This window comes from Crocuta crocuta, unplaced genomic scaffold, assembly GCF_008692635.1.
Source record: "Crocuta crocuta isolate KB4526 unplaced genomic scaffold, BGI_CrCroc_1.0 scaffold197, whole genome shotgun sequence".
NCBI lineage: Eukaryota > Metazoa > Chordata > Mammalia > Carnivora > Hyaenidae > Crocuta > Crocuta crocuta.
In genome coordinates, this window is record NW_027532002.1 from 5623053 (window position 1) to 5648866 (window position 25814).

Here is a 25814-nt window from a genome sequence, read left to right on the forward strand (position 1 = left end):
ACATGGAGTCCTAACAACTTCTGCAGCCAGAGCCCCTCTCCTGCGCAAGGCTGAATGTTTTTTGTATGGAGACTTTATTCTGGCTCACATGCAGGGCTGGGCACATGCTGGTGGGCCCACTCCCTCATTCAGGTTTGTAAAGCATACTGGATCCCAACACAATGCAGGCACTGTGCTAGGCCTGCCGTAAGTGATTTCTCATCAGCCCAGTGGGGAGGTTTGACCTGCAGATCTCCAATTTTCTTCCCAGCGCTAGTGCTCTGTGAGTCTCCTTAAAGATATATGGGGATGAAGTCAAGGCCAGGTCAGTGGCAAAGCTGGGAAGCCTGGGTTCCCCACTCCCTGCTCAGAGCTCTTCTGGCAGGTTTCCATGGTCACTGGGCTCAAACAGGGATTTATGACAACAAAGCACTCACTGCTTTCACTTTGGAGTGGCCTTGAGGGGGTCAAGGGTACTCACAGAATCACAAAGAAAGCCTCTTCTAGCTTTCCTTCCAGGAAGGGAAAGGGTCAGATGAAGGAGGTGAGTGAGCACACTTGGTAAGTGATGATGTTGCACTTCAAGCCTTGGGCCCAGTTCCCGCTGACTGGCCCTGTTCCCTGGAGAAGCTGGTTTGGGGAGGGGTAAGGGTCAGAGAAGGAATCACTGTAGGCCACTGGGTATATTGGGGAGGATCACAAAGCTACCCATTAAGACAGAAAAAGTAGCCCAGCCTCAGGTACAGTAGGGAGTTAAGAAGCCCACAGGGCTGGGTACCACCAAAAAGCCACTGAACCCCTCCCCCCTCCCAAATCACACACTCTCCTCTCTCTCAGATTCCTTGAAAGCCTCAGCATCCCTGACTTGAAGTTGCATTCCCCCCAGGGCTGGAGACTCTCTCCTAACCCAGCCTTTCCCATGGCAGGACATTCATGAAAGAGGTTGAAAAATCGCTTCATTCCAAGGAGGATTCAGACTCCCCTGGGTGACGGTTGTCCTTCAGGATTGCATAAAACAAACAAAAACCCTTCCTGGGAATGATCTAGAGTCAAGGAGTTGGATACCTCTCTTCACTCCAGCCCAACCATTTCCAAGGCCCTCAAACCCCTCCTGGCTCCACACCATTTCTTATCCCTTCCAGTCAGGCAAATACCACAACCCTTGCCTGGGGCCTATTCCTGGTAATGAGACGGCTCGTGTTTAGAGAATTCCAGAGATGCAACGGACTCTACAAATCACCTAGTCTTACTGCCCGTTTTACAGATTTAAAAACAAAGACTCAGAGAGGGAAGGGTTTTACCCAGACCTTATGCTTCTCCCCCACTGCCTGTGGCCCTAAAGGCCAGGTGCCTAACTTCCTGGAACATTCCAAATACATCTTGGGTACATCTATTCACAAGACTAGCAATAACTCGTTCAGACAGAAAAACAAACCAACAGACCAAAGGGGAAGCTGGAACCTCTACAAGGATGCAACCGAGGGCTCAGGTGGCAACACAGCACATGGAATTCAGGGCTGATGACGTTTTTGCTGTTTTGTGATGAGATATATATATATATATATATAATCAAAGTCTCTTCTTCCACAGTGAAGCAGATCTGCTGGTGGGGACAGGGATGAAGAAATGGGGTCCAGTCAAGGGACTTCTCCTAGGACCTGGGAGTCGCTACTGTCCAAGCAGTCGTGGCACCCCGCCCTGGCTAGGCACGTGGCTGAGTCTGCACATCATGCCCAAGGCACCTGTCCAATTGTCCCTGGCATCATCTTCCCTCCGGTCCATCAGCTTCCACTGTGGTGTACCAGTGGACGACACAGACGTTCCTTTCTAAGAAAAAGAAAATAAACAGCATCCTCCTCTCCCTCTACATATACACAAACACGTATACTTCAAAACCTTAGATGATACAGAACACAATGATGCATGCCCTTTTATCTGCTTGGTTTTGAACTGGAGAATTACTGAAGCACAGAGCCTAGAGAAGCTTTAGAAGTCCCTGCATCTCACAAGTGGAGTAACTGAGGCCCAGAACAGGGAGCTGTCCACAGTCTTAGTAGTCCGAGCCCAACCAGGGCAGATTCTAGGTTTGCCAAAGACCCAGGGGCCCACAGTGCTTCACTGGCCAGAAACAGGGCTTGTCTCTACACAAATCAACTAAGTCCTTCTCCAATCACCTTGAAGATCTCTCCAAAAACAGACCCTCAAGTCCCCCAGGCCCCTTCCTCTTTATAAAACCAAGCAAAGCAGTATTCCCTCTCCACCCGAATTTCCCAAGCATTCCAGAACATAATCATGAAACAAGTCCACAAACACGCTTGGACAGGAACACCACCAAAAGTTGACATGGGATGAAATGGGCCCCCCACATGGGCCATGGCACTCCAGCACTTCTGTCCATCTTCCCTCAACCTGGTTCTGCCCCATCTTGAATTCCTAGACAGTGGCCAAGGAACTTGCGTCTGGAGAACCACGATAGGCACTGGGGAGCTGCCATCACTCCCGTTTGCTGCTCCTGCTAACAGGCGAGTGTGGCTTCCCCTCCCAACAATCTAGGACCCTCTAGCGTCTGTGGTGATTCAATGTCAAGAATACAGAGGGAAGTCTTTGCAAAGGTCTCAGAGATATTTCAGTAGCTGAGGCCAGGCCCAAGGAGCTTGTGGCTGGGGCTCCTCATCGTCCATGGGGGTGGGGTGAGGGGGAAACCTCGGCCCTGTCTCGGGCACATGGAGGTGTAAGGTGCTTCAGGATTCACTGACATCACAGGAAGGCGGCTGGTTCATCCTAATCATGGCTTTGACTTCAGGAGCAAGAAGGAGGGGGAAGGCTTAGGCATGGGTGGGGAGCAGTCTCTCTCAGGCATCCATCTCTCACCATCCACAGCTGATGCCTGGGGATGGGATGGGCAGAAGGGAGGCCACCAGATGAACCCCCTCTCACCTTGAGTTGGGGGTAAAATAACGGAACCAGTGAAGGTCTTCTTCCGGGGAACCCCAAACTCTTTCCATCTCCTTTCCAATCACATCCACATTTCTGGCTCTTGGCAATTTTTCTTCTACCAAATGAAGAGCACCAGAACATTCCGGGACCCTTAGCCCCACAGCCAAAATGAAGCCTCTGAATGGAAGAACCCTGGAACTATCCCATTGCCCTTGTGCCCGGGAGCTGGGCACCTGGACACCGAGATGCTGGGTGAGGAGTATCAGGGAGCCTTGGCTCAGGTCTTGCCTACACTAAAGGATGCTCTGGGAGCCCAAGCTGGACCTCTGGCAGGCCTCAGACACTGGGCCAGGCCTGAGAAGGGCCTCAGGTGGCAAGAAGACTCAAGGAGTCCACACTGAAAGTCGGACACTGGGTGGGGGGAGGCTGTTGGATAGGCACACCCCAACCCCCCAAAGCAAGGTCATCAGCCTCAGTTCACAAGGCCTCACTGAGAGGGTCAAGATCACTGAGACTGGTGGAAACAGGGCAGGGTAAAGCCGGGGACTTGCTTGAGGTGAGCAGGGACAGTGGGCAGAGGGGTAGGGAATGAGGCAACTTTTCAAAATTTGTGGAGTATTTACATATCTGGATCGAGACCCAGGGGCCCGTGGTGGGTGGGGCCAGCGCCAAACGGGGAGAGAAAATAACGCATCTGCGCCCTGCATCCTTCTCCCACCTCAGGGAGCCCAGCCTCCAGCCTCAGGCCTGCCCGAAGTGAGAGAAGAAGCACAACACGCGTGGGCCGGCACCTGCCCACAGCCCCAGCCTGCGTGTGGAGGAGAGGTGGAGGGGAGCGCGGGCTCAGGTGGCCAGGTTGTCAGCTGGGAGGCCAGACATGCGGATCTGGGAGCTGCTCTTGCTCAGGATGGAGAGCTGGGTGCCCCCATTCACCCCGCTGCTGGCCAGGGACGGGTGCCGGTGTTTGAAGTCCACGGCGAAGTAGCGGTTCACCTTCCAGCTCCGCCACTTGCGCTTGATCTCTGCCTGCACCTGCAGGGAGCAACTTGGGCTGTCACTTACAGACAGACAACTTCTCCAGCCTCATCCACCCAACTGCTCTGCCCAGGATCCCCCCTCCCTGCCCCATCCCCGGGCTAGCCCTGCCGCTGCTGCCTCCTGCTTGTAGCCGTCAAGGCCACCAATGGGAAGGAATGCCTCTGAGGCGCTGACCTCAGGCCCTTTCCCAAGTCACTGCCTGAGCAAGACCCTCTACTGGCTGCCTGTTCTCTGTGGGCCTCTGCTCCTGGGCCTTGGTGCTCCACAGTCAGAGACCAGCTCACAGGGTCTTTCAGGGAATCTTTAAAAAGCAGGCCCTTGGGTCAGACAGATCAGGGCAAGGAGCCCCACTCTCTCACACCTTTAATGGTGGGCCGCACATTAGAATTACCTGGAGAGCTTCAAAAGTCCAGATGCCCAGATCCTATCCTGGAACAATTACATCAAAATCTCTGGAGTAAGGCATCCATAGGTTGCAGAGCTTCCCAGCAGATTCCAATATGCAGTCAGGGTTGAGGACCACTAAATAATGTGCTCTCTGGCTGAACACACCCCCCGTGTTGCTCTCAGCATGGTAAGGACAGGGTACGGCCAGTGTCAGCCTCCATATGCCTGTCAGTCCTGCGTGTTTGTTTCCTGCATGAACTGCATGACTGGGAGTGGTACCAGCTCCCAGCCCTCCGGTTCCAGCCCCCACCTCCCCCGCAGGCTCTTGGCAAGCTCCACACACCCCCATTCCTGTCTCCCCCAGCCACTCCCTGCAGGGCTCTGTCTCCTTATTTATCCTCATCTGACCTTCCCGTAGGTTTTCCTGGCAATCACTGAACCCTAACTTCCGGTTTCTCAGATGCAAAAAGGGGACGAGCCTGTTGAGGTCATGCAGCCAACACTCCAGCCCAGGTGCAATGACTCCTGCCCCCTCTCCAAACCCAGCCCCCACCCCTGTCCCAGCACCTCTGTTATGGGCTCTATTCAAAAGCATCACCCTAACAGACTAGAGCAGGAGGCTCTAAGACCGTAGCTCTGGAAATGAAACACTACAAGAAGGTTCTAGGCCTCTCCTGGGGTCTCTCCCAAGTCCCCAGAGTCCCTTTTCAGCAGCCCTGCTCATCAAAGCCTCATAAACTATAGGTCCCGTTGTCTGCACCTCACCCATTTGCTGTGCCTCACCCCTCTCGCTCTCCATTTTTCTCTACTAAGGCATGTCTGACCGTGCAAACCCTGCGGGGCAGGGCTGTGCTCAGCAAGCAATGCCTTTACAGGTACAGCTGATACCTTGCACAGCAGGCAAAGTGGGAGAGATTTAGGCACAGGGTGGAGGCTCTCAGGACACCCTAGCCTCACTGCCTTCCCCCTCCTCCAGGTTCTGGGAGCCTGGCACTGCCCTGGTCTAGGGAATCCACTCTGGTAGGTGGCAAGCTATGCCCCTACCTGTCTGCTCCCCAGCAATCCCTACTTCCATTGTCAAGATGCCAGAGGGCCAGAGTCTTACCTCCCCATTCAGAAAACAGTAAAGAACAGCCACCACAAAGCCCTAGGGAAAGAGAGCAAAAATAACCTGAGAATGCTAGCAGGAGACCTTGGGCACAGGGAGTGTAGGACGCCAAGGAGACGGGGAATGACACCAGGAGGCAAAAAGATACAATGACTTGGATGGGAGGCCACTTGCCCAGGAATCTGCAGTAAGATAGGTAAAGTTCTGCTGAACCAAGATGGCCGTCCCCATGAGGCCGAGTCAGATACACAGAGTAACCTTCTGACCATCAAGAAGCTGGGTTAAACAGCTGGATTAGGGAGAGATGCTCTATCTTGGGGACTCAAGGTTGCCACTGCTACTTTCACTGACCATCCGGGCTGCTATCTGTTAATGCAGTCACTGTGCATCCTCTCACCAACTCGCTCACTCCTTCACTCACATGTTGACAACCCCACCTACCTACGCCTTCATGCATAGATTCATGGTTCTCCACTCGCTACTCCCTGCATCATTTAGATATCTGTTTGGTCATCCACCTGTTCAGCTCATTCAGCTCTCTGTGGCCAGGTCTTGTGCTGGGGACCCCAACCTGGGTAAGACCGAGCTCTAGCGCTCAGAAGAGGCACGGTCTACAGAATGGAGTCAGGATGTGGACACAGAGGTCTCTGGAAAGCACCCTGCTCATGCCCCAGGCTGAAGATGAGGGATGGAGAGCCCAATGGAGGCCTTGCCCATAACGCCCAGATGCAGCAACAGGAAGACAACAGAGTGTGTTCTCTCAGGAGCCCACAGGGTAGATAGCAGAAGGGGCTCCCCCAGCTTCCCTCCCTTCTAGGACTCATTTCAGAGACGGAAACACAAGGCTGAGTGAGTCTGGGCTAAAGAAGTCAGAACCGCTGGCAGGGCAGGGGCCAGGGCCCTGGCTCTCCATGAGTTCCACCTGCCATTCCCGCCACACCTACCTGGAAGGAGCCCAGCCCCAGCTCAAACACAAGCCTTTCCCTCTTGCTGACGTTCTCCGGGGAGAAGGCGAAAACTGTGTAGTGGATTCCAAACAGCGGGATGAGCAGCAGGGTGGAGCGGGCTAGCCGTCTGTCAGAAGAGAGCAAGACATTGTTCTGGGGAACTGCCAGGTCTTGATGCTGGAACCAGGGAGGGCAGAGACGCTAGTCCCAGCTCCCTGTTGGCCCCCAGAGCTGGGGCTCCTGTCCACAGACCCTCTCAGGATTCTTTCCTAGAAAGAATGGGGCCTGGGAGACATGGTGGCCAACAGAGCAGGCCTTCCAGAACTCCCTGGGAGGTTCTCGGGGGACATCCCATCCCTCTAGGGCATGTCAGTACCCTGCAGAGCCACTAAACATGCACATGTGAGTGTGTGATTGACAGACACCCCTCGAGGGAGGTGCAAAACCCTTGGGAAAAGTGAAACCAGTGCAAACAGAGGGATGGGATTCAGAAGGCTTGAGTGACATGATGCATCCTCAAGCAAAGCAAACCCTCTCCTGCTCTGGAAGGAAGGTCCACGTGCCTAAAAAGACCACTTTCTAAGGGGCCACAGAGGCGGTGGGCTTTTCTGAGTCTGGGGTTGCCAGGACACGCATGGAGAGTGATGGGGAAGCACAGACCAGGGTTGCGGTGGTGGGGTGGGGGTGGGGCGCACAGTGGGGGACCACAGACGGAGAGACCTAGGAGGGATCCTAGGAAGGATTTACTGACACTGAAAATAAACAAGCACCAACTAAGCCAGAGGAATCTGCCCCCTGGGGAGGAGTCAAGGGAGAGGAGGCTGTCTGCTGGGAGCTTGGGGGTTAAAGAGAGACACAGCCAAAGGAACCCCTGTATCTCTGGAGGCTGCTTGCCATTGGCTGCTGTGCCCAGTGGGTGGGGCTCTGCTCTGAGGGGCGGGGGCATAGAGCCTTGGTATGACATCTGGAGGGGAGACATTGCATATACTTGTGGGTCCTCTTCTATCGGAAGGGTTGCTCCCAGAGGGTCTCCAAGAGTAGCACCCGATCTTTGCCCACCCCGGTGTACTGGATCTGCTGTTCTGGATCTCCTGTAAGAGCCAGCCCTGCCCTGCAGGTGCAATCTTCCCCCAGGGCCATCGGAGGTGGGGAGCAAGTGGCTTGGCTCCCCTCCCGCTCAGTTCCTGTCCACGGGGGTGGACAGCTGAGTGTGGGATGGCCCTTTGAGTTGGGGCAGTTACACATGCACCCTGCCCTCTTCTCCATCCCTGCCTTTCTGGGAGAGAATGTTCTGTTGCCTGCGGGAGCTCCAGATTTCAGGAGAAGGTGAATCCACAGAGTCTGAGTGAGGCCCTTGGCTTCCCAGTTTCAACTGAGAGAGAAGGAAGGAGGGAGGGGGAAGGGAAAAAAGAAAAGCAGAGGAGAGATAAAGGAAAGGGGAGGAGTAGCCTGAGAAGACCTTCAGGTGGACCACCGGTCAGCCCTAGAAGGAAGAAGCCCCCCTCCCCCCCCCACCCCGAGCCAGCACCTTCCAGTCCCTGCTCACAGGCAGCCGTTCCACAGGACCCGGTGGGGGGGGCCCCGGACCAGAGCTGGCGCCAACTGGATGTGAGTAGGTCCCACTCTGAGCCCAGGTGTGGTCCTTGAGTGATCTGTCCTCTCTCAGACCGTGGCTCCTTGGAGGTGTACATGGTGCCTATCAGTTACCTTCCCTGGCCAGCACATGCCAGTCTGGGGGCTCACACTCAGAAGGCGCCTGCTGCCCACGAAGGGGTGAGCGAACATCCAGGCCATACGAAAGCCTCAGCACTCTGAAACCTGAACACGACCCGGGGCTAGCATCCTGCTCCCCTCTGTGGACCCAGAGGCCAGCATCAGAGGCTACAGGAAGTGATGGCTGAAGAATGAAGGTCCAAAAAAGGAGAGGCAAGTGCCCTGGAAATGCAGGCATGTGAGCACCCGGGAACCACTCTGTGACCCTGCCTAAAGGGGTTACTTTACAAGCGAAGCTTAATTGAAGGGGCTCAGGAGGGAAGGCGGCCCTGGGACACGCCTGCGGTCCCTGCCCTCCTCCCTCCCTGCCTCCTCTCCACACGTGGGCCTGTTTGCAGAGACTTGACCCTGCAGTTCCAAAGTGTCTTAGAAACCAAAAGGCCAAGGTTGCCCAGCTTTCCTGGTGGCAGTGGACAGACAGGACCACTGTGTGAGAAGCAGGGAACTTTCGGACATGAGCTCAGACCCTTCCCACTCCCTGGCCATGTGGCAAATGGTGGCAAGGACAACACCTTCCCTCCCTGGTGGCCTTGCAGCCATGCCCTGGAACGGACAGGGACTTCTGCCAGGGACCCAGGGCATCCTGGTGACCCTTTTGGTAGACAGGGCAGAGGAGGCATATGAGGAGGCCAGTAGGGCCCAAATTTCTGAGACTTCTAGACTTCAGAGCTGACCAGAGGCCTTGGAATGGGGCATATGGTGTGAGCCTTGGGACCCCTTTGAGGACAGTCACAGAATCACCCTATGATCTGGCTATGCCACAGAGACAGTCACACAGGCCTCAGCCTCTGTCCTCCTGCCCTGAAGAGTCACGAATGAGCAGAGGGGCCTAAAAAATACCAAGAAGACCTTTCGGTTTGGTCAGAACTGTGCAAATTACAGTGGGCTCCTCCACATCAAGCTGTTTCCACGTTAAGACTGATCTTCACTTCGAGATGCCAATTACGTGACCTCAAGTGAGTACTTCACCTCTCTGTGTTCAGTTTTCTTTTCTGTGAAATGACATTTCTACAAGAACCCATCTCACAGGGTCAGCATGGGGACTGAGCCACTTGGCACATGAAGTGTGAGTGAGGTTCCTCAGGGTGAGGGTTCTGTCCCGTGCAGAGAGTCAGTCTCTGAGAACGCAAGCTCTAAGGGTCTTAGAAATAATTTGGTGGCTGCAAAGATGAGCCCAGGGAAAGGGGGGATTCCGGGAAGACCACACATCCGGACCTCAGCCCTGCCGCTCCATCCCTGTGACCTCCCCTCCCCAAGGGCCTGGAGGCTGCAGAGAACTCACGAGACACACAGACAACAACATGCAACAGTGCAGAAAGGGCCGGGCTGGAGGCACAGGCTCGCTCTCTGCTCCCGTCCAGCCGGCGGGATGCAAGTTCTGGGCAGCGGCAGCAGCATGCGGCCCCCTCCCCTCCGGGACTCCCGGCCACAGCCACGCCACGCACACTTACAGAGTTATGGTGGACAGTTCTGACATCTTGCAAGGGTGCTGCTGAGCCCGCTGTGGCTTGCAGTAGCATTTCTGCACGCAGCTGCTGGGTGTGACAAGATCAGCACTTCTGTCAGCTGGGGGCATCGGGCAATGGAGAAACTGAGGTGGACCTAGAGCGACAAGGCTCAGGGGAGGGCAGAGGAGCCCAGGTATGGAGACAAAACTGGGGCAGTGAAGTGGAAGAGAATGAGGAAGCCAGGGGCCAAGACAGGGCCAGCTCTGGACATAGAAATGCATGCCCAGACGTGTACAGGTGTGTGCACAGACACACATGCACACAACGAGCACTCACACTGGGTCCACAGACAGGGAAGGGGCGCTGGAGGGAACGTGCGTTCTGAAGGTGTGGGCTGGGTCTCAAGCCAGGGCCCCAGAAGTTGGCTGAGTCAGGTCCAGGCTGAGAGCATGGCCTTGCCGGGGGTCACTCAGCAAGGCGGGCAGCCAGAAACACACACCATGGACCTGGTGCTGCCTAGCCTGGGCCAACCCGGCCCGAATCAGGCCAGTTCTGGGCCTGGGTGTCCACTGGTCTTTCTCCTCTCCACCTCTCACTCTTCTGCCTGCATCTCCTCCTCTTTGAGCCCCCAGGCAGTTCAGTGTGGGCATACAGGGGGAAAAGAGGAGATGGATGGAAGAGATTTTTAACTGGTCTAAATAATCTGCACTATCCCATATGACAGCCACTACCCATCGGCCGCTACTGAAATTAAAATTCAATCAAATTAGAAATCCATGTTCCTCAGTTCCTCTAGCCACACTGCAAGGACTCAACAGCCACGTGGAGCTAGTGGCTCCCATATTGGAGAGCACGGGCTAGGGCATTCCTGTCCCTGCTGAGAGTTCTACAGCACAGCACTGGGCTAGACTTTCTGATAAAAGTTCAACGGGCAAGGGTGGAAAGCCAAGAGGGGCACCTTTTGGGCACCATCCCACAGCCTGCAGAAACACTGAGGCACCTGTAGGTGAGCCCCAGGTTAGCTCTGCTAGCCTGAGTGAGGCACAGAGAGCTTTCACCACCTCAGAGAGGTCAGGTGGAACTTCCATCTGTTCTAGGTCATCACGGTCCTGCTTATGCGTGGGTTGGGACAAACCACAGACACTTCTTTTCCTTCTTTGATAAACATGTAAGACATGGATTTGAGGTCTGTGTTATCTCGTCAGACCTCAAAAGAGCGGCCTCCTTCTCGAACCCTCCTCAGGCACCATGCGGCACCAAACTCCTGGCACCTGCTGGGGAACTGATCTCTCTGAGGGGATCTGATGCACATGAGAACAGATACACATGAAGAGACCAGGCCTTGGGCATTCACCGATTTGTAAGCTGTGATTCCAGATCTTTGAGAGGAAGTCTGAAGGTCTTTGACATGTAGAGACCCATCATTTTGCTGAGGCAAGAATGTGAATCACACACTTCAAAGAGGAGGCAAGCCCAGGTCTGTCCAGGACCCTTGCCGCAGTCAGGTGTGTGGTCCCCATTTAACAAATGGCACCCTTCCACTCACACCCCTCTGTGAGATGGGCACTACTGGCCCACTTTACAGATGTGGGATGTGAGGTACTGCGTGAGGCTCTGCTGGCCAGAGCAGCGGCATCAGCACCACCTGAGAGCTTCTTAGAGATGCAGAATCTCAGGTGCCGCACCAGCCCTGCTGGCTCCGAATCTGCGTTCTCACAAGATCCTTAGGTGATCCACATGCAACGCGAAGCTCGAGACGCACGTGAGGAAGTCATGTATTTGAGAAGTTTCTTCATGTGTCTTCAGTGAATGCCAAAGGTCTGTTTCATACACATATGAAGAGACAGATGGACACATACGAAGATAAGTATGCTTTTCTCACAAATTAAAAGAACTTAACTGGATATTCAGGAATGAGGACCATTCTAGTCTCCAAATTTATTCTCTATCTGGTCCAGATTGAATGGCTGGCTACTTTCCCCTACATCCAGTGGCCTGATCCTTTAATTGTGGCCTAGCTGGGGGTCTGGGAACCCAAACCTCAGATGCCATCCCGTGCCCACTAGGCTTAAGTCCTCACCCTGAATTCTAAACCTTAAGCTGCTCTCTTCTGAGACTGTTCCCTCCTTGAGCTCCCAAATTGTTGTCCCTGCCCTTCCTGGGCCCTGGACGTAGTAAATAGAGACTCTTCTGATTTCTTCAGAGTATGCTAAAGGCCACTTAGTGGCAAGTTAGTTGGGAGATCAGACCCCTGGTAAAGATGTGGGTCTCTGATGGGAGGGACAGAGTGGGGGACCTGATGCCTGGGAGGCCTCTCAGGAGAAAGATCTGGGGACAGAGGTAAGTGGCCTTCTTCCCAAATCCTCTGCTTCTCCCAAACTTTCAATGGCTCCGTGCAAAGGGACCCACTGAAAAGAATACAAGAGTGGCAAGAAAGCCAGAGGCAGATGTGAGAAAGGAAGAGATGTCGTGACCTCTAAAAAGCCACTACAATTAGTGAAAAGGGGGGAAGGAATTTAATTGAAAGGAAGGCATAAACCCAGACTGGCTGGTGAACTCAGTTCTGATTTGGACCCAAGGGAGGATAAGACATCCAGACAAAGGTGCTGGGGGGAAGCGAATCAGAAGGCAGGAGATTCCCACGACAGGTGCAGGGCCCACGCCGGCATCTGGAAACCAGGGAACCCTGGCTCCCAGGCCTGGTTCTGCCAACGCTTTGCTGTCTTATCTGCAGGAAGTTCAAAGCCACTTCCGGGTCTCAGCAACTCCGTCTGTGACCCAGGGAGGCAGCACATGGTTTCTTTGACCCCTGTTTTGGTCACAGGCTAAACTCTATGGAAGCTATGATGCCTTTTGTGTGCAGAGCTGCCGTAGCCCCAGGAAATGCCAGACAGATTGTTAGATCCCCCTTCCCCCTGCCCTGTGGTGGGGGGAGGGGCACTTTGAGGTGGCACCCCTGTCTATTTCACCCTGTTCCTAGTGATCACTGAAGCACTGGGGCACTCGACAGGCCCATAGAAGGTCTCAGTCTGAACTGTACATTCGCCATAGGGTCCCTCATGATGCCGAGATGCTGTAAACCCCCAGAACCCTGGCCCAGCCCCCAGTCAAGCGCTTCACACCATGCTGGTACTCCGGCCCGAAGCTCAGCTCAGCGGGTCTTGGAGCTTCCCTGCCCACTCCTACCTCCTTCCCCGCCACTGAGGACAAGCTCACCCTGTGTGCCCCCTCCTCAGCCTTGGGGGGCCAGGGCACCTGAGCTTAAGGCTTTGTCTAGACACTGACTTGCTGGGTGGTCTCAGGTGGTGCCACTTTCCTTCTCTGGGCCTCGGTTTCTTCATCTGCAAAATAGATGTAACCATTCCCCCGCTGCTGATCCCAAACAGGAGTTGTGAGGACAGGGCACTCCTAGACAGAGGAGAGGTGCTTTGGAAGTGGAAAACGGAGCCCCATGTGAACTGTGGGCTCAGTTCTGTGGGCTGACGGCTTCCTGGCTGCATTTCTGCCACAAGGGAGTTGGCATCAAAGTCATCCTTCAGACACTGGGTATGTCACAGCCCTGTGGACTATCTACATCATGGTATCTGTGCTCTTCTTCCTTCACCCAAGGAGCTGTGCAGACTTTCTCTGTGAGGTCCCTGAGGGAAATACAGATGGGGTTTCTCCCCCTGCCCCCAGACCCAAGAGGCAGTTCCTAATGCCCATCCTGTGATGGGGAGACAGCCGGGAGTAAAGCCAGCTCCTGGAGACGATCACAGTACAGTCCGTGTTTGTACGGGAACCTCACCCTCCCTTTACTGAGCCAGCTGGCTTCTCGCAAAGCCAAGGGCAGGAAAGGGCAGCCTAACCCTGACCCCAGCCTCAGGCTCAGGCCTAACCCCCACCCCAGACCACACCGAGCCAAAACACATGCCAAGCCCTGACCCAGGCCCACACTCTACGCCTGGCCACTGCCCAAGGCCTGGTGGCGGCCACTCATTCCATCGGGAGCACCAGGTGAGAGAGTGTGGGTGGCCCAGTGCTACCGCCCCCTGCAGGGGTCCGAGCCCCCAACGGGGAGCACCATCTCAAACCCTTATCATCTAAGCAGCTGGAACCAACCTACAGGAAAGGGAGTGAATGCTGGTCTGAGGGCACAGGCAGGGGGTCCTCTTGGGCTTTCTTGGGGACGCCCAGGCTTAAATTTGTTCTGGAAACAGAGGAAAAAACCGGAAAGCTGTTGTGGGCATATGTGAAGCGGCCTCTCAGTCCCACACATAACTCTGGTGGCCCAAGGGGACTCAGGCACAGCCCTGAAATCTCCTCTCCCACCATGTCCTGCCCCTTCCCATTCCCCCCATAGTCCTCCCTCCCCCACAGCAGACACCTCCCAGCCCAAAGCACTCCAGGTGGGGCAGTTCTCTATAAGGCTGAATCCTACTGGGGCTGCTTCTTCCAGGAAGCCTTGATTATACACTTATTTAACACCATCTCTCGCCTGTCATTTCCTCAAGGACAGGAAAGATGGTGCGGTCAAGCTTAGAGCCAAGGGCCAGCTGCACCGCAGCTATGCTTCACTCGTTCCTACTGGATTTATTTCACTTCACTGACAACCAGTTTCCTCAGCTGTAAAATGGGATGACAATGAGCAGTTGGTTTCTCAGCCCACCAGACTGGCTGGGTGTTCGTGAGCACTAAATGCGCCCGGACGGAGTTTCAAGTGTCGGTAAAAAGTCTTCAGTCCTCAGCAGCACTGTCTCTTTGATTATCCCTCACTTTCCACCAACAGGGTCTCTTTGACCCTGGAAACACTCAAATATGTTGCTAAATGTAATGGGCTCAAGGTGGCCCCTCATGCCATGTTAGCCCTCCCAGTTGGCCTGCCGACCTCACCTGAGTTTTTTGTCTTTGGAGCCTGAGACTAAGCACCAAAGAGGATTCTCTGAGATTTTTTTCCCCACAGCAGAAGCAAACCAACCAGATGGTTCTTTAAAATCTGTCCTTAAATGTATAAATCACTCTTACAAATGGCTGTCTATGCATTAGGAAGGCTGGACAGGATTCTACAGCCCCCAGTCTGGGAATGATTCGGATACCCTGACTCCTCACTTCCCGCCCACCAGACCAGGGGAGCTTCTGGATGCCTAGGACAAGGCATCTAAGCTGGTGAAGGGTGTGTTGGGGTCAGTAGAGTGTCCTTATTTAGGCTGCAGCTGGGCCCCTGTGTATGTCCCTGCACAGGCAAGGGTCGAGGAGGAGGGGAGAGCCCCCCAGAGAAGAGATTCCAGGAACCTCAGAAGAAGAAACCCTTCCCAGCAGCAAGCAGAGAGTGGGGGACCGAGGCTGGAGCTCAAAGGAGAGAAGAGGCCGTCTTAGCTACCACTAGCTTCAGATGTCAGAAATAACTATGTGGGAGGCATCTGGCCCTAGTGCAGTCCACCCTGGGGCCAGACCCAAAGACATGTGCTGACGCCAGAAGGGGAGGTAAAGGCAGCAGCAGGGCCCTGTCTTGTGGGTCCTGGAGACTAAGGCAGGAATGATCCCTCTAGGGCAGTTAGTCACAGGGAGCCAGCCCCAATGGTCCCCCAGTGCAAGGCCTTAGAGACTTTATGACTTATACGCATGACAAATTTTCGACTACATAACACATACAGATAAGCAGGGGTTGGTTAAAAAAAAAAAAAACTGGCAAAAACATGAAGAAAAAAAAAGACAGTNATAAGCATCCTAAATACAAGGAAAATAAGACTGACCAAGCCCTATGCAGATCCCCCACCCGCATGGGAAGGACTTCTCCAAGGGCAGGTGCCCGAGCTGCACACGCAGGCCCAGGGTAAGCTCCGCATCCCTGGGGAAGCCCCAAAGATCTGGGACTGGACTCTGGGTAGTTCCTGCAACACCCTCTGGAGTTACAGGAGGAAGACCAGACCCAGAATAGAGCTTTCCTGAAAGAAGGTGGAGAAGAGAAAGAATTCTCCCGTCTTCCAATATCCAGACCAGCAAGAATGTCCACCTGGTTTGCTAGTCAGGTGAGCAACTTGCTCACCCCCACTGGGCTGGCATGGGAACATCAGGCAACAGTGCACCCTGTGGCATTCATGAACTTCCCACCGAACCAAGATCCCCAAAGGAAATCCAACTGCTAAATAACTAAGACCCTAACTACCCTAAGGAATCTGGTGTTTTCCATCTTGGTTTTCCTAGTGTGACAAAGGATCTGACCATCTCTTCTTCTCTCTTCCCTTCCATGTAACCGCCATGCAGATTAGTACCTAGGCTGGGCTGAGGGATAGGCAAGGCAACTACATTTTAAAGGCACTTAACTCAGAAAGAAGTCTTGCAAATGTCCCCACTAGTTTATCCTGTCAACAAAAACCCTAGGCCTTCTCCTGTGACCTCAGCGCAGGGCCCACACAGCTACTGGAAGTGACTATGGCATTCACACAATGGTACTTACAAGTAGATGCTGGACTCATTGCCGCCCATGTCTGGAGACTGAAGTTTCTGCACGAGGATGACGATGATGCCAATGAAGAGCACAAAGTTAACCTGAAGAGCAAAGGAAAAACAGAAGTGATTCTGGGCAAAGACTTACCACAGCCCCACCTCTGCACGGACTGTTACTGCCCCAAGAGGACCCTCTCTCATCAGTCAAAACCCCATCTAGACTTATAATCCAAGACGGTGGCATGCGAACACTTGTTTACCTCCCATTTACTATTGCTAAAATGCCAGAGGAGATAGAAGAAAACGAGTTTCATGAGAATACTGAGAAAAACTGAGTATTTCTGGCTCCCTGACGGAGCCAGAAAAGTAGGCAATTTCTAGAAGAGAAAGCAAATGGGATCAGGGTGATGGAAAACAATGCCAAACAGACAGAGAAGAGGCTCCTGCCGAGGTGAGAGCTGTCCTCTGGAGAGACTCCAAGCTCAGAGTACCTGAACATGGGGAACCAGAAAGGACAACCATAAGCAATATTAATTAAAAGACTGCCTGGAATGGCAAGGACAGCATTTATCTTCAGATAAAGATCAGGGACAAAATCTCTCTAAACAGAAAGGGGGAAGACAGGGAGCAAATAAATAGAAACAAGGTGCAGTGAAAGGGCCATACAGTGACATCATCTGAATGAAGCCAAAGCAGTGCCTGGAGAAAAAAAAAAATGTAGAACTTGACGCTAAGTTATTAAAAAATAGTAAATATTGACAATAATATAATGAAGCATTCAAATCAAAAGCTAGGGGGAAAGAGCCACAATTTTAACCCACACAAGAAGGAAATTAAAAAAGGTAAAAATTCATTATAAAGAAATAGGAAAAAGGTAAATTTGATCAATAAAAACTTTATTTGGGGGCTTTGTTTTGTGTGTTTGTTTCCACAGATCAATTGTAATGATAAAGCATGCTCCATGAAGGCAGGGCTCTCTCAATGATCTCTGTCACAAGTCCAGTGTCTACATGGTACCTAGAATTCATCACAGTACACTGCTCACTGCAAATGTTAGTTGATCCAAAAGGAGAAAATAAGACTAATAAAAAATGACTATAAACAAATTTAGGGATCAGAAGGAGGACAAGACAACAGATGTATAGAATATTTTAAATCACAAGAGAAAAATTAAACAAAATGGGGAAAATAGAAATTACCAAAATCGAATCAAGAAAATGTAGAGGGTGCCTGAGTGGCTCAGCCAAATGGTGTCTGGCTCTTAAGTTTCTGCTCAGGTCATGATCTTCCAGTTCGTGAGTTTGAGCCTTGCGTGGGGCTCTGTACTGGTGGTGTGGAGCCTGCATGGGATTCTCTCTCTCCCTGTCTCTCTGCCTCTCTCCTGCTCGCTCGCTCTCTCTCTCTGTGTCTCTCGAAATAGATAAATAAACTTAAAAAAATTTTAAAGAAGATGTGGAAAATCTGAGTAGAACAATGTCCTTAGGAGAAATTTAAATAAACTAATGAAAGATGTATGCATTAAAAGTCTCCACGCCCAGATAACTTTACAGACCAGCTTCTTAATACTTTCAGGGAAGATGTAATTTACAAACTACCTCAGTGTTTAAAAGCAAATAAAAAGAAAACCTCACAAATTACTTATTAGGCTAACAAAACTCTACTACAAATCCCAGATAATGAAGAAAGCATACAAATAAATAGACAACACACGCACACGCACACGCACACACACACACACACCCCTAATACCAGAGAATGTACAAAGAACAATGCAAAAACTACAAACAAAATATTAACAAATAGAATTTAGCAGTGTGCTAAAAGAACTAACATCATGTCCATAAAGGTTGTATATGAGAAATTTGGGGAGAAAGAATGGGAAAAAAACAAATCTACTAATATTTGTTACATCAACAGATTAAAACAATAAGTTGCCCTTATCCCCCATAAGATTGATGACTAGTTCAGTAATCAAAACATCAATAAAGACATGAGAAATGAGCATTCTTGTATTCTGTTCATTTGCTGTCTATGAAAATGTTAAATATACATACGCTTTGTCCCAGAAATTTCACTCCTAGAGATTTATTCTAAAAGATATATTCACATATATTCAAAGATACACACAAATATATCCATCGTAGCATTGTTCATTAGGAAGAAAAATGGAAATATTATAAATGTCCATCATGAAGGGAAGGGATAACTCCAGTAAACATTTCCAAAACATATTGTATTTCTGGGTTTGAAAAAAATACAGACTAAAACAAGCCAGGAATAGGAGCTTTCCTAATTCAATGAAGCATAACTGCCCAAAACTATATAGTAAGCACCATCCTCAACAAAACCAAGGAATAAATTATATATATATATATGTATTTTTATATATGAAATAAATTATATATATATATATACACATATATACTGGAAAGAGTAAAATTATTTTCATTTATGGATTATGTAATTTTCTACCTAGAAAACCCATGAAAACCAACTGAAAAAGGACAGGAACTAATAACAGAGTTTGGAAAGGTAACCAAGAAAAGAAAAAATACACAAAAACTAACAGCTTCCCTATATACCAGCAATAACCCACTAGAACATACAATGACAGAGTAAGTTCCAGACACAATACAAGCACAGAATGGAAAATACCTAATACCTTGCAGGTAAATTAAACAAGATAACTAAAAAGCTATACAAAGCTTTCTCTATGACAAAGGCAGAATCAATGGAGAATCACGTCACATTCTTGAAGAGGAAGATTCCATATTTTTAAGAAAATCACTTTTCCAAAAATTCAATGCAATTTCTCTAAAAATCTCAGCCAGACTCTTTTTTTTTTTTTTTGCAATTTGACAAGGATATTTGAAAGTTCACCTGAACAAGTAAATGCGTGAGAAAATTTTGAAGGAAAAAAGAATAAAGAAAGGGATATTAACATACAAGATCTCAAAACCTGCTACCAAGTTAATAATAACAAACACAAGGAAGCATTCATCATGGAAATAGCCAAATAGATTAGTAACATAGCATAAAAAATCTGGAACTAAATACAAGAAGAATGTATTGAATGTTCATGATAAAGTAACATTTCAACATAATGGAGAAATGATGGTCTATTTAATAAAAAGTATTAAGAGGGTGGAGTGTCTATCCAACTGGGGAAAAAAAGACTAAGGAAGATTAGGTATCATTTCAGATTAGACAAAGAAATAAATATTTAGCGTGATTGGGGTGCCTCAGTGTCTCGGTTGAGTGTCTGACTCCTGATCTTGGCTCAGATCATGACTTCACAGTTTCATGGGTTCAAGCCCCACATCAAGCTCTGTGCTGACAGTGTGAAGCCTGGCTGGATTCTCTCCCTGCCCTTCCCCCACTTGCACATGTGCTCTCTCTCTCAAAATAAATAAATAAACTTTAAAAAAAAATTAGCTAGATCAAGGACATATATAATAATCCAACCTATAAAATTATAATAAAACTATTAAGAATGTTTTTATATCCTAGAATGAGAAAGGGCTTCCACAAACAAGAAATAAGTTTCAGAATTCATGAAGGCAAAACCTGACAGTTTGACTGTAATAAAATAATGCAATCTTGGAAACACACTTACAACATGTTTAACAGATAAAGTGTTACTGCCTTTCAAACAGAAAGACAAGTGAGCAAAGGCAAGCAAAAGAAAAATGAGCAAAAGAAATAAACAGGTAGTGACCAGAATAAAAACAAATTGTCAATAAGTGCTTGGAAAAAAAATACTTTGCTGCACTGGCAATATGGAGAAATTCACATCAAAACGATGAGCTACCATTATCAGAAGACCGTGCAAAAATGTAAATGTTTGATATTTTAAGTGCAGACAATGATAAGATTTCTGGCCCGGAAATTCTATTTCTGGAGATTTATTCTAAAGAAATACTTATGCTCAAAATTATGCACACAACTGCTCCAAGTAGCATGTTTTGTCATGAGGAAAAATGAGATAATATAAATGTCCAACACTAGTGGAATAGTATCCATGTTGCAGAATATAACGCAGCCATGAAAAGGAAAGAGGCTGATTTGTATAGCGACTTCTGTATTTCTCCTCTTCTCCTGTTTTCTGCTCAGGCCCCGTCTCTTGCCCCTCTGTGTCTCAAGGATACTCACCATTATGGAACCAACCACAGGGCCTTTGATCACCCACCACAGAGCTGTGTTGTCATTCATATCCCAGCAGCTGAAAGACAGAGAGAAAGAAGAGAGATTAAGCTCAGGGCTGGGATGCCCGCAGGACAATGCCCCTGGCCCCACTGTGGCACTTTTCCCCTACAGCTCTCTGAGGAGGGGCTGGCTGGAAAGAGGGTGCTCAGGCATGCTGCAGACCCTAGCCCATTTCTGGTTCTTCTGTTGCCTCGGTCCTTCCCTCTGCTCCCCATCAAGGCAGGAAGTGGAGCACAAGAGTTGGAGTCACCAAAGGGCTCCTGGGCAAGGGCCACGTTCCCCCTTCAGGCCCAAGGCTTGTGGAGGTGTGATCTCACCCCCAACACTCTTCCTCCTCTCCCTAAAAGGAAAACAGACACTCAGAGCTGGGCCCAGAAGTAGAGAGGGAATCCGAAACCCTACACATCCTTGCTAGGTTCTGGCTGAGATGTGGCCAGGATTCCACCTGTGGTAGGGTCAGGGTAGGGGAGGAGGGTACAGTTTGGGCAGTTAATGTGACATCAGGGCAGCCACTGAGACCTGTCGGTGAGAACCTAATCGGGGCTCTCGCCCTGGCCCCTGGGGATGTACTCACCCTGTGTTATCGAGGTGGAGCCTCAGCACAGCCCACACAGACACACACACAGTTGGGGTCCCTGGGAGAGCACGAAAAGAAGCTCGGTGATAACAGGAAAATCCATAGGCCCTGGGCTCCCCCTCAGATGTGGGGCTCCCAGAAGCCACTGGCCCCGCTCAGACAGGGAGTTCTGACCCATGGGGCAGGTCTGCCTTTTAGATCTGGAGTCTTCGGGACCCTAAGTGGCCCTTGTACCCGGGTCTCCTGGGGGTTCATGTATACCCAAGATGCTGGGCCATCTCACTTCTCAGGACTCCTGAGCATATCACCTCTTCCTGATGGTGGGCTTTCTATGGGCAGGATGAGCAAGGCAGGGCCCAAGAACCAGAGGCATACCATCAGCTGTGGGGACGGACAGTGCCTCCCTCCTGACCTAACACACCCTGACAGTGGGACCAAGGACGTACCTGGCCATGAGGCCTGAGCCTGTCCAGGCCACAGCCAGTGACCTACCCCAGCCTATAATGGTGTACCAGTAGAAGTATCTCCTCTCAGGGAAGAAGGTTTCCACGAGCAGGGTGAAGAGGTATAGGCCCTCGATGAACAGCCAGAAGTAGTTGGACACGACACAGTAGTGGAAGAAAACCATTATGGCCTTGCATTCCACCTGCAGAGAGGGTGGGGAGGGTGAGGGAGGCATGAAGCCCCCACTACTGGCTCCCACTGAGCCCTGGAAGTCCAGCCCAATAGGACGAGGTAGAATCATGAAGGCTCTTCGGCTCTGACATGCTTGGGCTCAAACATCCCACAGGTCTGAAAGACTCAACATTCCCGGATTCCAAGAGTTAAAAATGGCAGCATCCTGATTCTGAGTCAAAGCTGCCCATGGAGGCCACTCTACACGTGCCAGAAAACGTTGGGCTGGGGAGAGCACAGGGCCCTCTTCCCTTCCCAGGCTCACTCTCTCTCCCCTTTACTGCTTTCTCCAGCCCCTCCAGGTAAGGTGGGTACAGAGAACCCTGCAGGAGGCTCCTTGGTAAACTAAAGATTTGGGACATCAAGGGGGAATACTCTCAGTCCCCAGAAATCTGAGAGACATCCCCCTCCAAGTATGCCCTCCTGGGTCAAGACCCTGTGCTCTGGGCTGTTCTTTCTATCGTATTCCATCAAGGCCTATATTTTCTGCTTACCTCCCAAAGGTATGAGGATTGGGGAGGCAGTCTGGAGAAAGCCCAAGCCAAGCGGCCACTCGGCTCTGTCATGGGTTAGCTAAATGCCCAGGGGCCAGACCAGCCCTCTCTCTGAACCCAGTTTCCTTCTTGGGCAGGAGGGACTTGGCATTTCCACTCCCCCTTCCACATCTGCTTTGCCAAGTACGCGTACAGAGAGTGGGACAGGAAATGACCTCATACGGAGATCTCACTGGCTACTAGCAACCTCACGGTCATTCCCGGATTTCCGCATTCACCGGGGACAATGCCTCAACCTGCAGGAAAACACCTGGGTGACAGGGTGTCACAGGGAAGGGAGTCCTGGGAGGGCAGGGGGCTTCCTGCCAGGTCCTGGCTCACTCACAGTGGAGATGAAGCAGTGGTTGCTGTCCTGCTCCGCGTAGAGGATCCAGTCTTTGATGAAGACGGAGATGGCCCTCAGCATGAAGGACACGAACAGGTTCATGTGGATGAAATTGCGGGTGCAGTGTAGCTTCCTACGCCAGCAAGCCAGGGGAGGAAGAGGCCTTGAGCAAGGAACCCGTTCCACCCCTCCACTCTGAGGTCTGCTTTGGGCCAGCTCCACGGCTTTATCTCAAGGGGTCCCTACCATCCCACCCCCATCCCACCCCCTTCCCACCTCTCTAAATCCTCATTCACTGCCAGGCCTTTGTTGCCTGGCTCTGCTATCCCCAGAGGTCAGGCTTTCCCCTCCCGTGACCTCTCTCTATCTACACCAAGAGGATAAAACTGAGGAACATAGGTCTACCTTGCTGTGTGGACCTGGAAACATCATTTGCTCTCTCTCCGGTCAAGTTTCCCAACTGTTAGCCTAGGGGTGGGGGAAATGTCCTTGCCCTCTAAAGGACTTCCAGGGCTGATATCCAGGGAAAGGGGTGGAGGCGGGTGGGACAGAGGAAGGGCTCTGAGCTAGGGTGGGCTGCACTAGCTCAAACGCTGCTGGGGGAGGGTCTTACCGGAAACGACACAGGATGACCATGGCAGTGGTGAGGGTGACAAGGGATGTGCTGTAGCCAACTGTGTACAGGGCCTTGACTGACAGGTAGTAATAATCCTGGAGCAAAGCACAAAATATTCAGGGTTCCACATGGGGCTTGCCCCAATCCCCCAGCCCCCTCAGGCCAGGGCCTACCCACCTTGGGGCCTACTACCCAGCTCCTCATTCCTTTCTCACCTCCTCCTTTCCCTCTACTACCCTGGCCCCCACTTCATCCCCCATGAGTATCTCACCCCTCTGCAGTGTCTGCATTCTGTTGATGCTCAGTAAATGTTTGCTAAATATAGGGGCACCAACCAATCAGAACAGGTAGCAGCCTTAGCCTGGAGAAGTGTCCAGGAGGCCCCCTGCTAAGCCCGGCATCAACCTTTCAGTAGCCGGGCCGCAGGAAGGATGAGCATCCTAGAAGAGCAGCCAGGGAGGTTGGGCACATGTGGTGGGGGCTTAAGGGACTCAGGCAGCAAACCAGATGCTTCTTGGCCCAGAATAAATGAGTGAAAATCTTGCCCTCTTTGTACTTGGGTTACACAGCAGGTTTTCATGGGTTGCCTAGGGACCTGAGCTTCCTGGAGTCCCAACAGGAACTAAGGCCTTTGCTGGGAACACAGTGCCACAGGCCTCCTCAGCCTCACCCCCACCACTTCCAGGTGGGGACAGACACTCACCTGGTCCCCAGTCTCAGACTCGTATTCATCAAACCCACAAGCATCTACATAATGAGGGAATGGCTCCGACCATCCATCCTCGGTGCAATTCCGGCTCACCACCCTCATGTCTGCAGTAGAACAAAACCTCAGTGAGGCATGGAAGTGATTTAAAAGGACCCTGAAATTCTTATTTGAAAATTATTACTTCTTAACTAAGAATTTCTGGAAACCTATATGCCCATCCAGGAAGCATGGTGACTGAAGGTTCATGAAATCTACCATTGTCAGAAGGAAAAGAGTGATTGCTGGTGACCTTAAGCTCAGCCTTTACACAAAGGACACTGGAGAGGACAAGGCACTGCCGGTCTCTTAACAAGGGGTGAGGGGACGGAGCCAGGCTGAGTCCAGCCTCCCTCTCTTCTGGAGCTGGCCAATACTCACTCAGAGAAGGCCTGAGCTCCTTCCCTAGGCCCTGGGTCAGCACTCGTCAAATTGCAATGAGCAGAAAAGAAGATGGGAGGTCACCATTGCAAACCCCACTGCATTCCAACTCCCAGACTCTGCTCTACAAACCGTCTCAGGTGACCATGATGTAGGAGCTCTGGTCATACATTGGGAGCTCTGGGCCTTCTAGCAGCAATATCCCACACAAAGGGGACACACGGCTTGCTTAATTAACAAGGACCAGACCTGCATTAACCTAGCACCAGATCTTATTAAGATATATATTCAAGTTTAAAAAAAAACACAAAGATTTGCCTCCCCAGGTTTAGAGGTCTGTTTTATGTCACTAATGCACCTTAATTTTCGTTTGATAGACTTTAAAGGCCATTTTGTAGGACACCAAACCAGAGGGAGTCATTTCCTGTCTACAGAGTGGAATCTAGATTGGGTTTTGCCCCGCCTGAGGCCTTTTAGCCTTTAATGATTATTCACTTCATCCTCCCCTCTCCTGACTGTCTGTAAGGGTGAACCACAGACGCCCTGTGAAGGGGAGAAGGCACACAGCCCCCTCTGCCTCCATCCCTGCACTGGAGTGTGGCCCCAGCCTGACCCCTGTCCCCAGACTGGCTTTCTGGGAGTTTAACTAATATATTAGGACACATGGGAATGGTTCTTTTACAGGATTCAGGGACCAGATGTTGTTCCGGAGGCAACATCTCCGGAAAAGGGGGCTCCAGAACCCATGTTTCTGGAAGGATCCCCTGCTGGGGCTGAGGCCATCACTGGTGGGGGNCTTGGCAGAGACCAAGACAAGAAACCAGTCTACACTTCTCCAACCTCGTGTCCTTGCCAGTGGAGTTGGAAGATCTCAGGCCAATTCTTTTCTACCAAGAGAATCAGGAAGATACTTCCTGGGACTCTGGGAAGCAGCAAAGGGTGAGTGACCCTGCCGTAGAAGTCAGCTCTGCCCAGAGTAGGGGGATTCCTGGTCCCCACTGCCTCTCGGATTTGGAGTCCTGTGACACAGGGCAAGGAGGAGGTCTGCCAGTCCCAGGGAAAGAAGGAGTCACTTCTGTCCCACATTTTGATGCCAAATTCTTCTTTCCTCCAGCAAATCCATGTCAGGCTGTTACTGGCTGGAGACCTCCTTCCAAGTCCCTCTGAAAGTCTGCACGTCCTGGGGGAATCAGGGCCTTGGCCAAGTCCCTTCCCATTTCTGGGCCTCATCTCCTCTCTGCTTTGCCCACATCAGGGTGGTAGGAAGAGGAAAGGGAAGCTGCTTTGAAAAGCAATTCTGTAAAAGTGTCCTAGAGGTAGAAGCCATTTCCTTTCTTTTATTTTCCTTCTTTCTCTGTTTCTTTTTATAAGACAGTGTGGGCACAGAAGCGTATAAACCATTTTGTTCAGAACTATTCCACGAATTTGCCACTCTATTGTTCTGATGGAAATCTCCAGAAGATCGAGTACTCTCCAGAATGTCAAATCACTGTGATGGCTGCGCCTACTTCACTAGGCTATTTTGCCCCAGCAACTTCATAGAAGCACAGAATTTTAGGGCAGTGGTTCTCCAAGTGGGCACCCTTCCCAGACCAGCCCTCAAGCATCAGCTGGGAGACTGGCTAGAAATGAACATTCTCAGGCCTTACCCTAGGCCTACTAAATCAGGGACTCTGAGGGGGGGGGGGGGGG

The 25814-nt window shown here is 51.1% G+C and overlaps 1 protein-coding gene across 4 annotated transcripts in view; it reads right to left on the minus strand.

Moving 5' to 3' along the window:
* Positions 1 to 3626: 3626 nt before the first annotated feature.
* The window catches only part of ADCYAP1R1 (ADCYAP receptor type I), a 42138-nt gene continuing 19950 nt past the window's right edge, over positions 3627 to 25814 (minus strand). For 2 of the 4 annotated variants that reach the window (XM_077775432.1, XM_077775430.1), the window contains 10 exons: positions 23700 to 23809; positions 22994 to 23091; positions 22381 to 22513; positions 21319 to 21472; positions 20824 to 20884; positions 20196 to 20265; positions 16054 to 16145; positions 6394 to 6523; positions 5447 to 5488; positions 3627 to 3948 (listed from right to left, as the gene is read on the minus strand). In XM_077775432.1, coding sequence (XP_077631558.1) covers positions 3760 to 3948; positions 5447 to 5488; positions 6394 to 6523; positions 16054 to 16145; positions 20196 to 20265; positions 20824 to 20884; positions 21319 to 21472; positions 22381 to 22513; positions 22994 to 23091; positions 23700 to 23809 — 1079 coding nt within the window. In that variant the 3' untranslated portion in view covers positions 3627 to 3759. Of the gene's footprint in view, positions 3949 to 5446; positions 5489 to 6393; positions 6524 to 9620; positions 9705 to 16053; positions 16146 to 20195; positions 20266 to 20823; positions 20885 to 21318; positions 21473 to 22380; positions 22514 to 22993; positions 23092 to 23699; positions 23810 to 25814 lie in introns of all 4 variants that reach the window. The other 2 variants (XM_077775431.1, XM_077775429.1) reach the window with 2 other exon arrangements.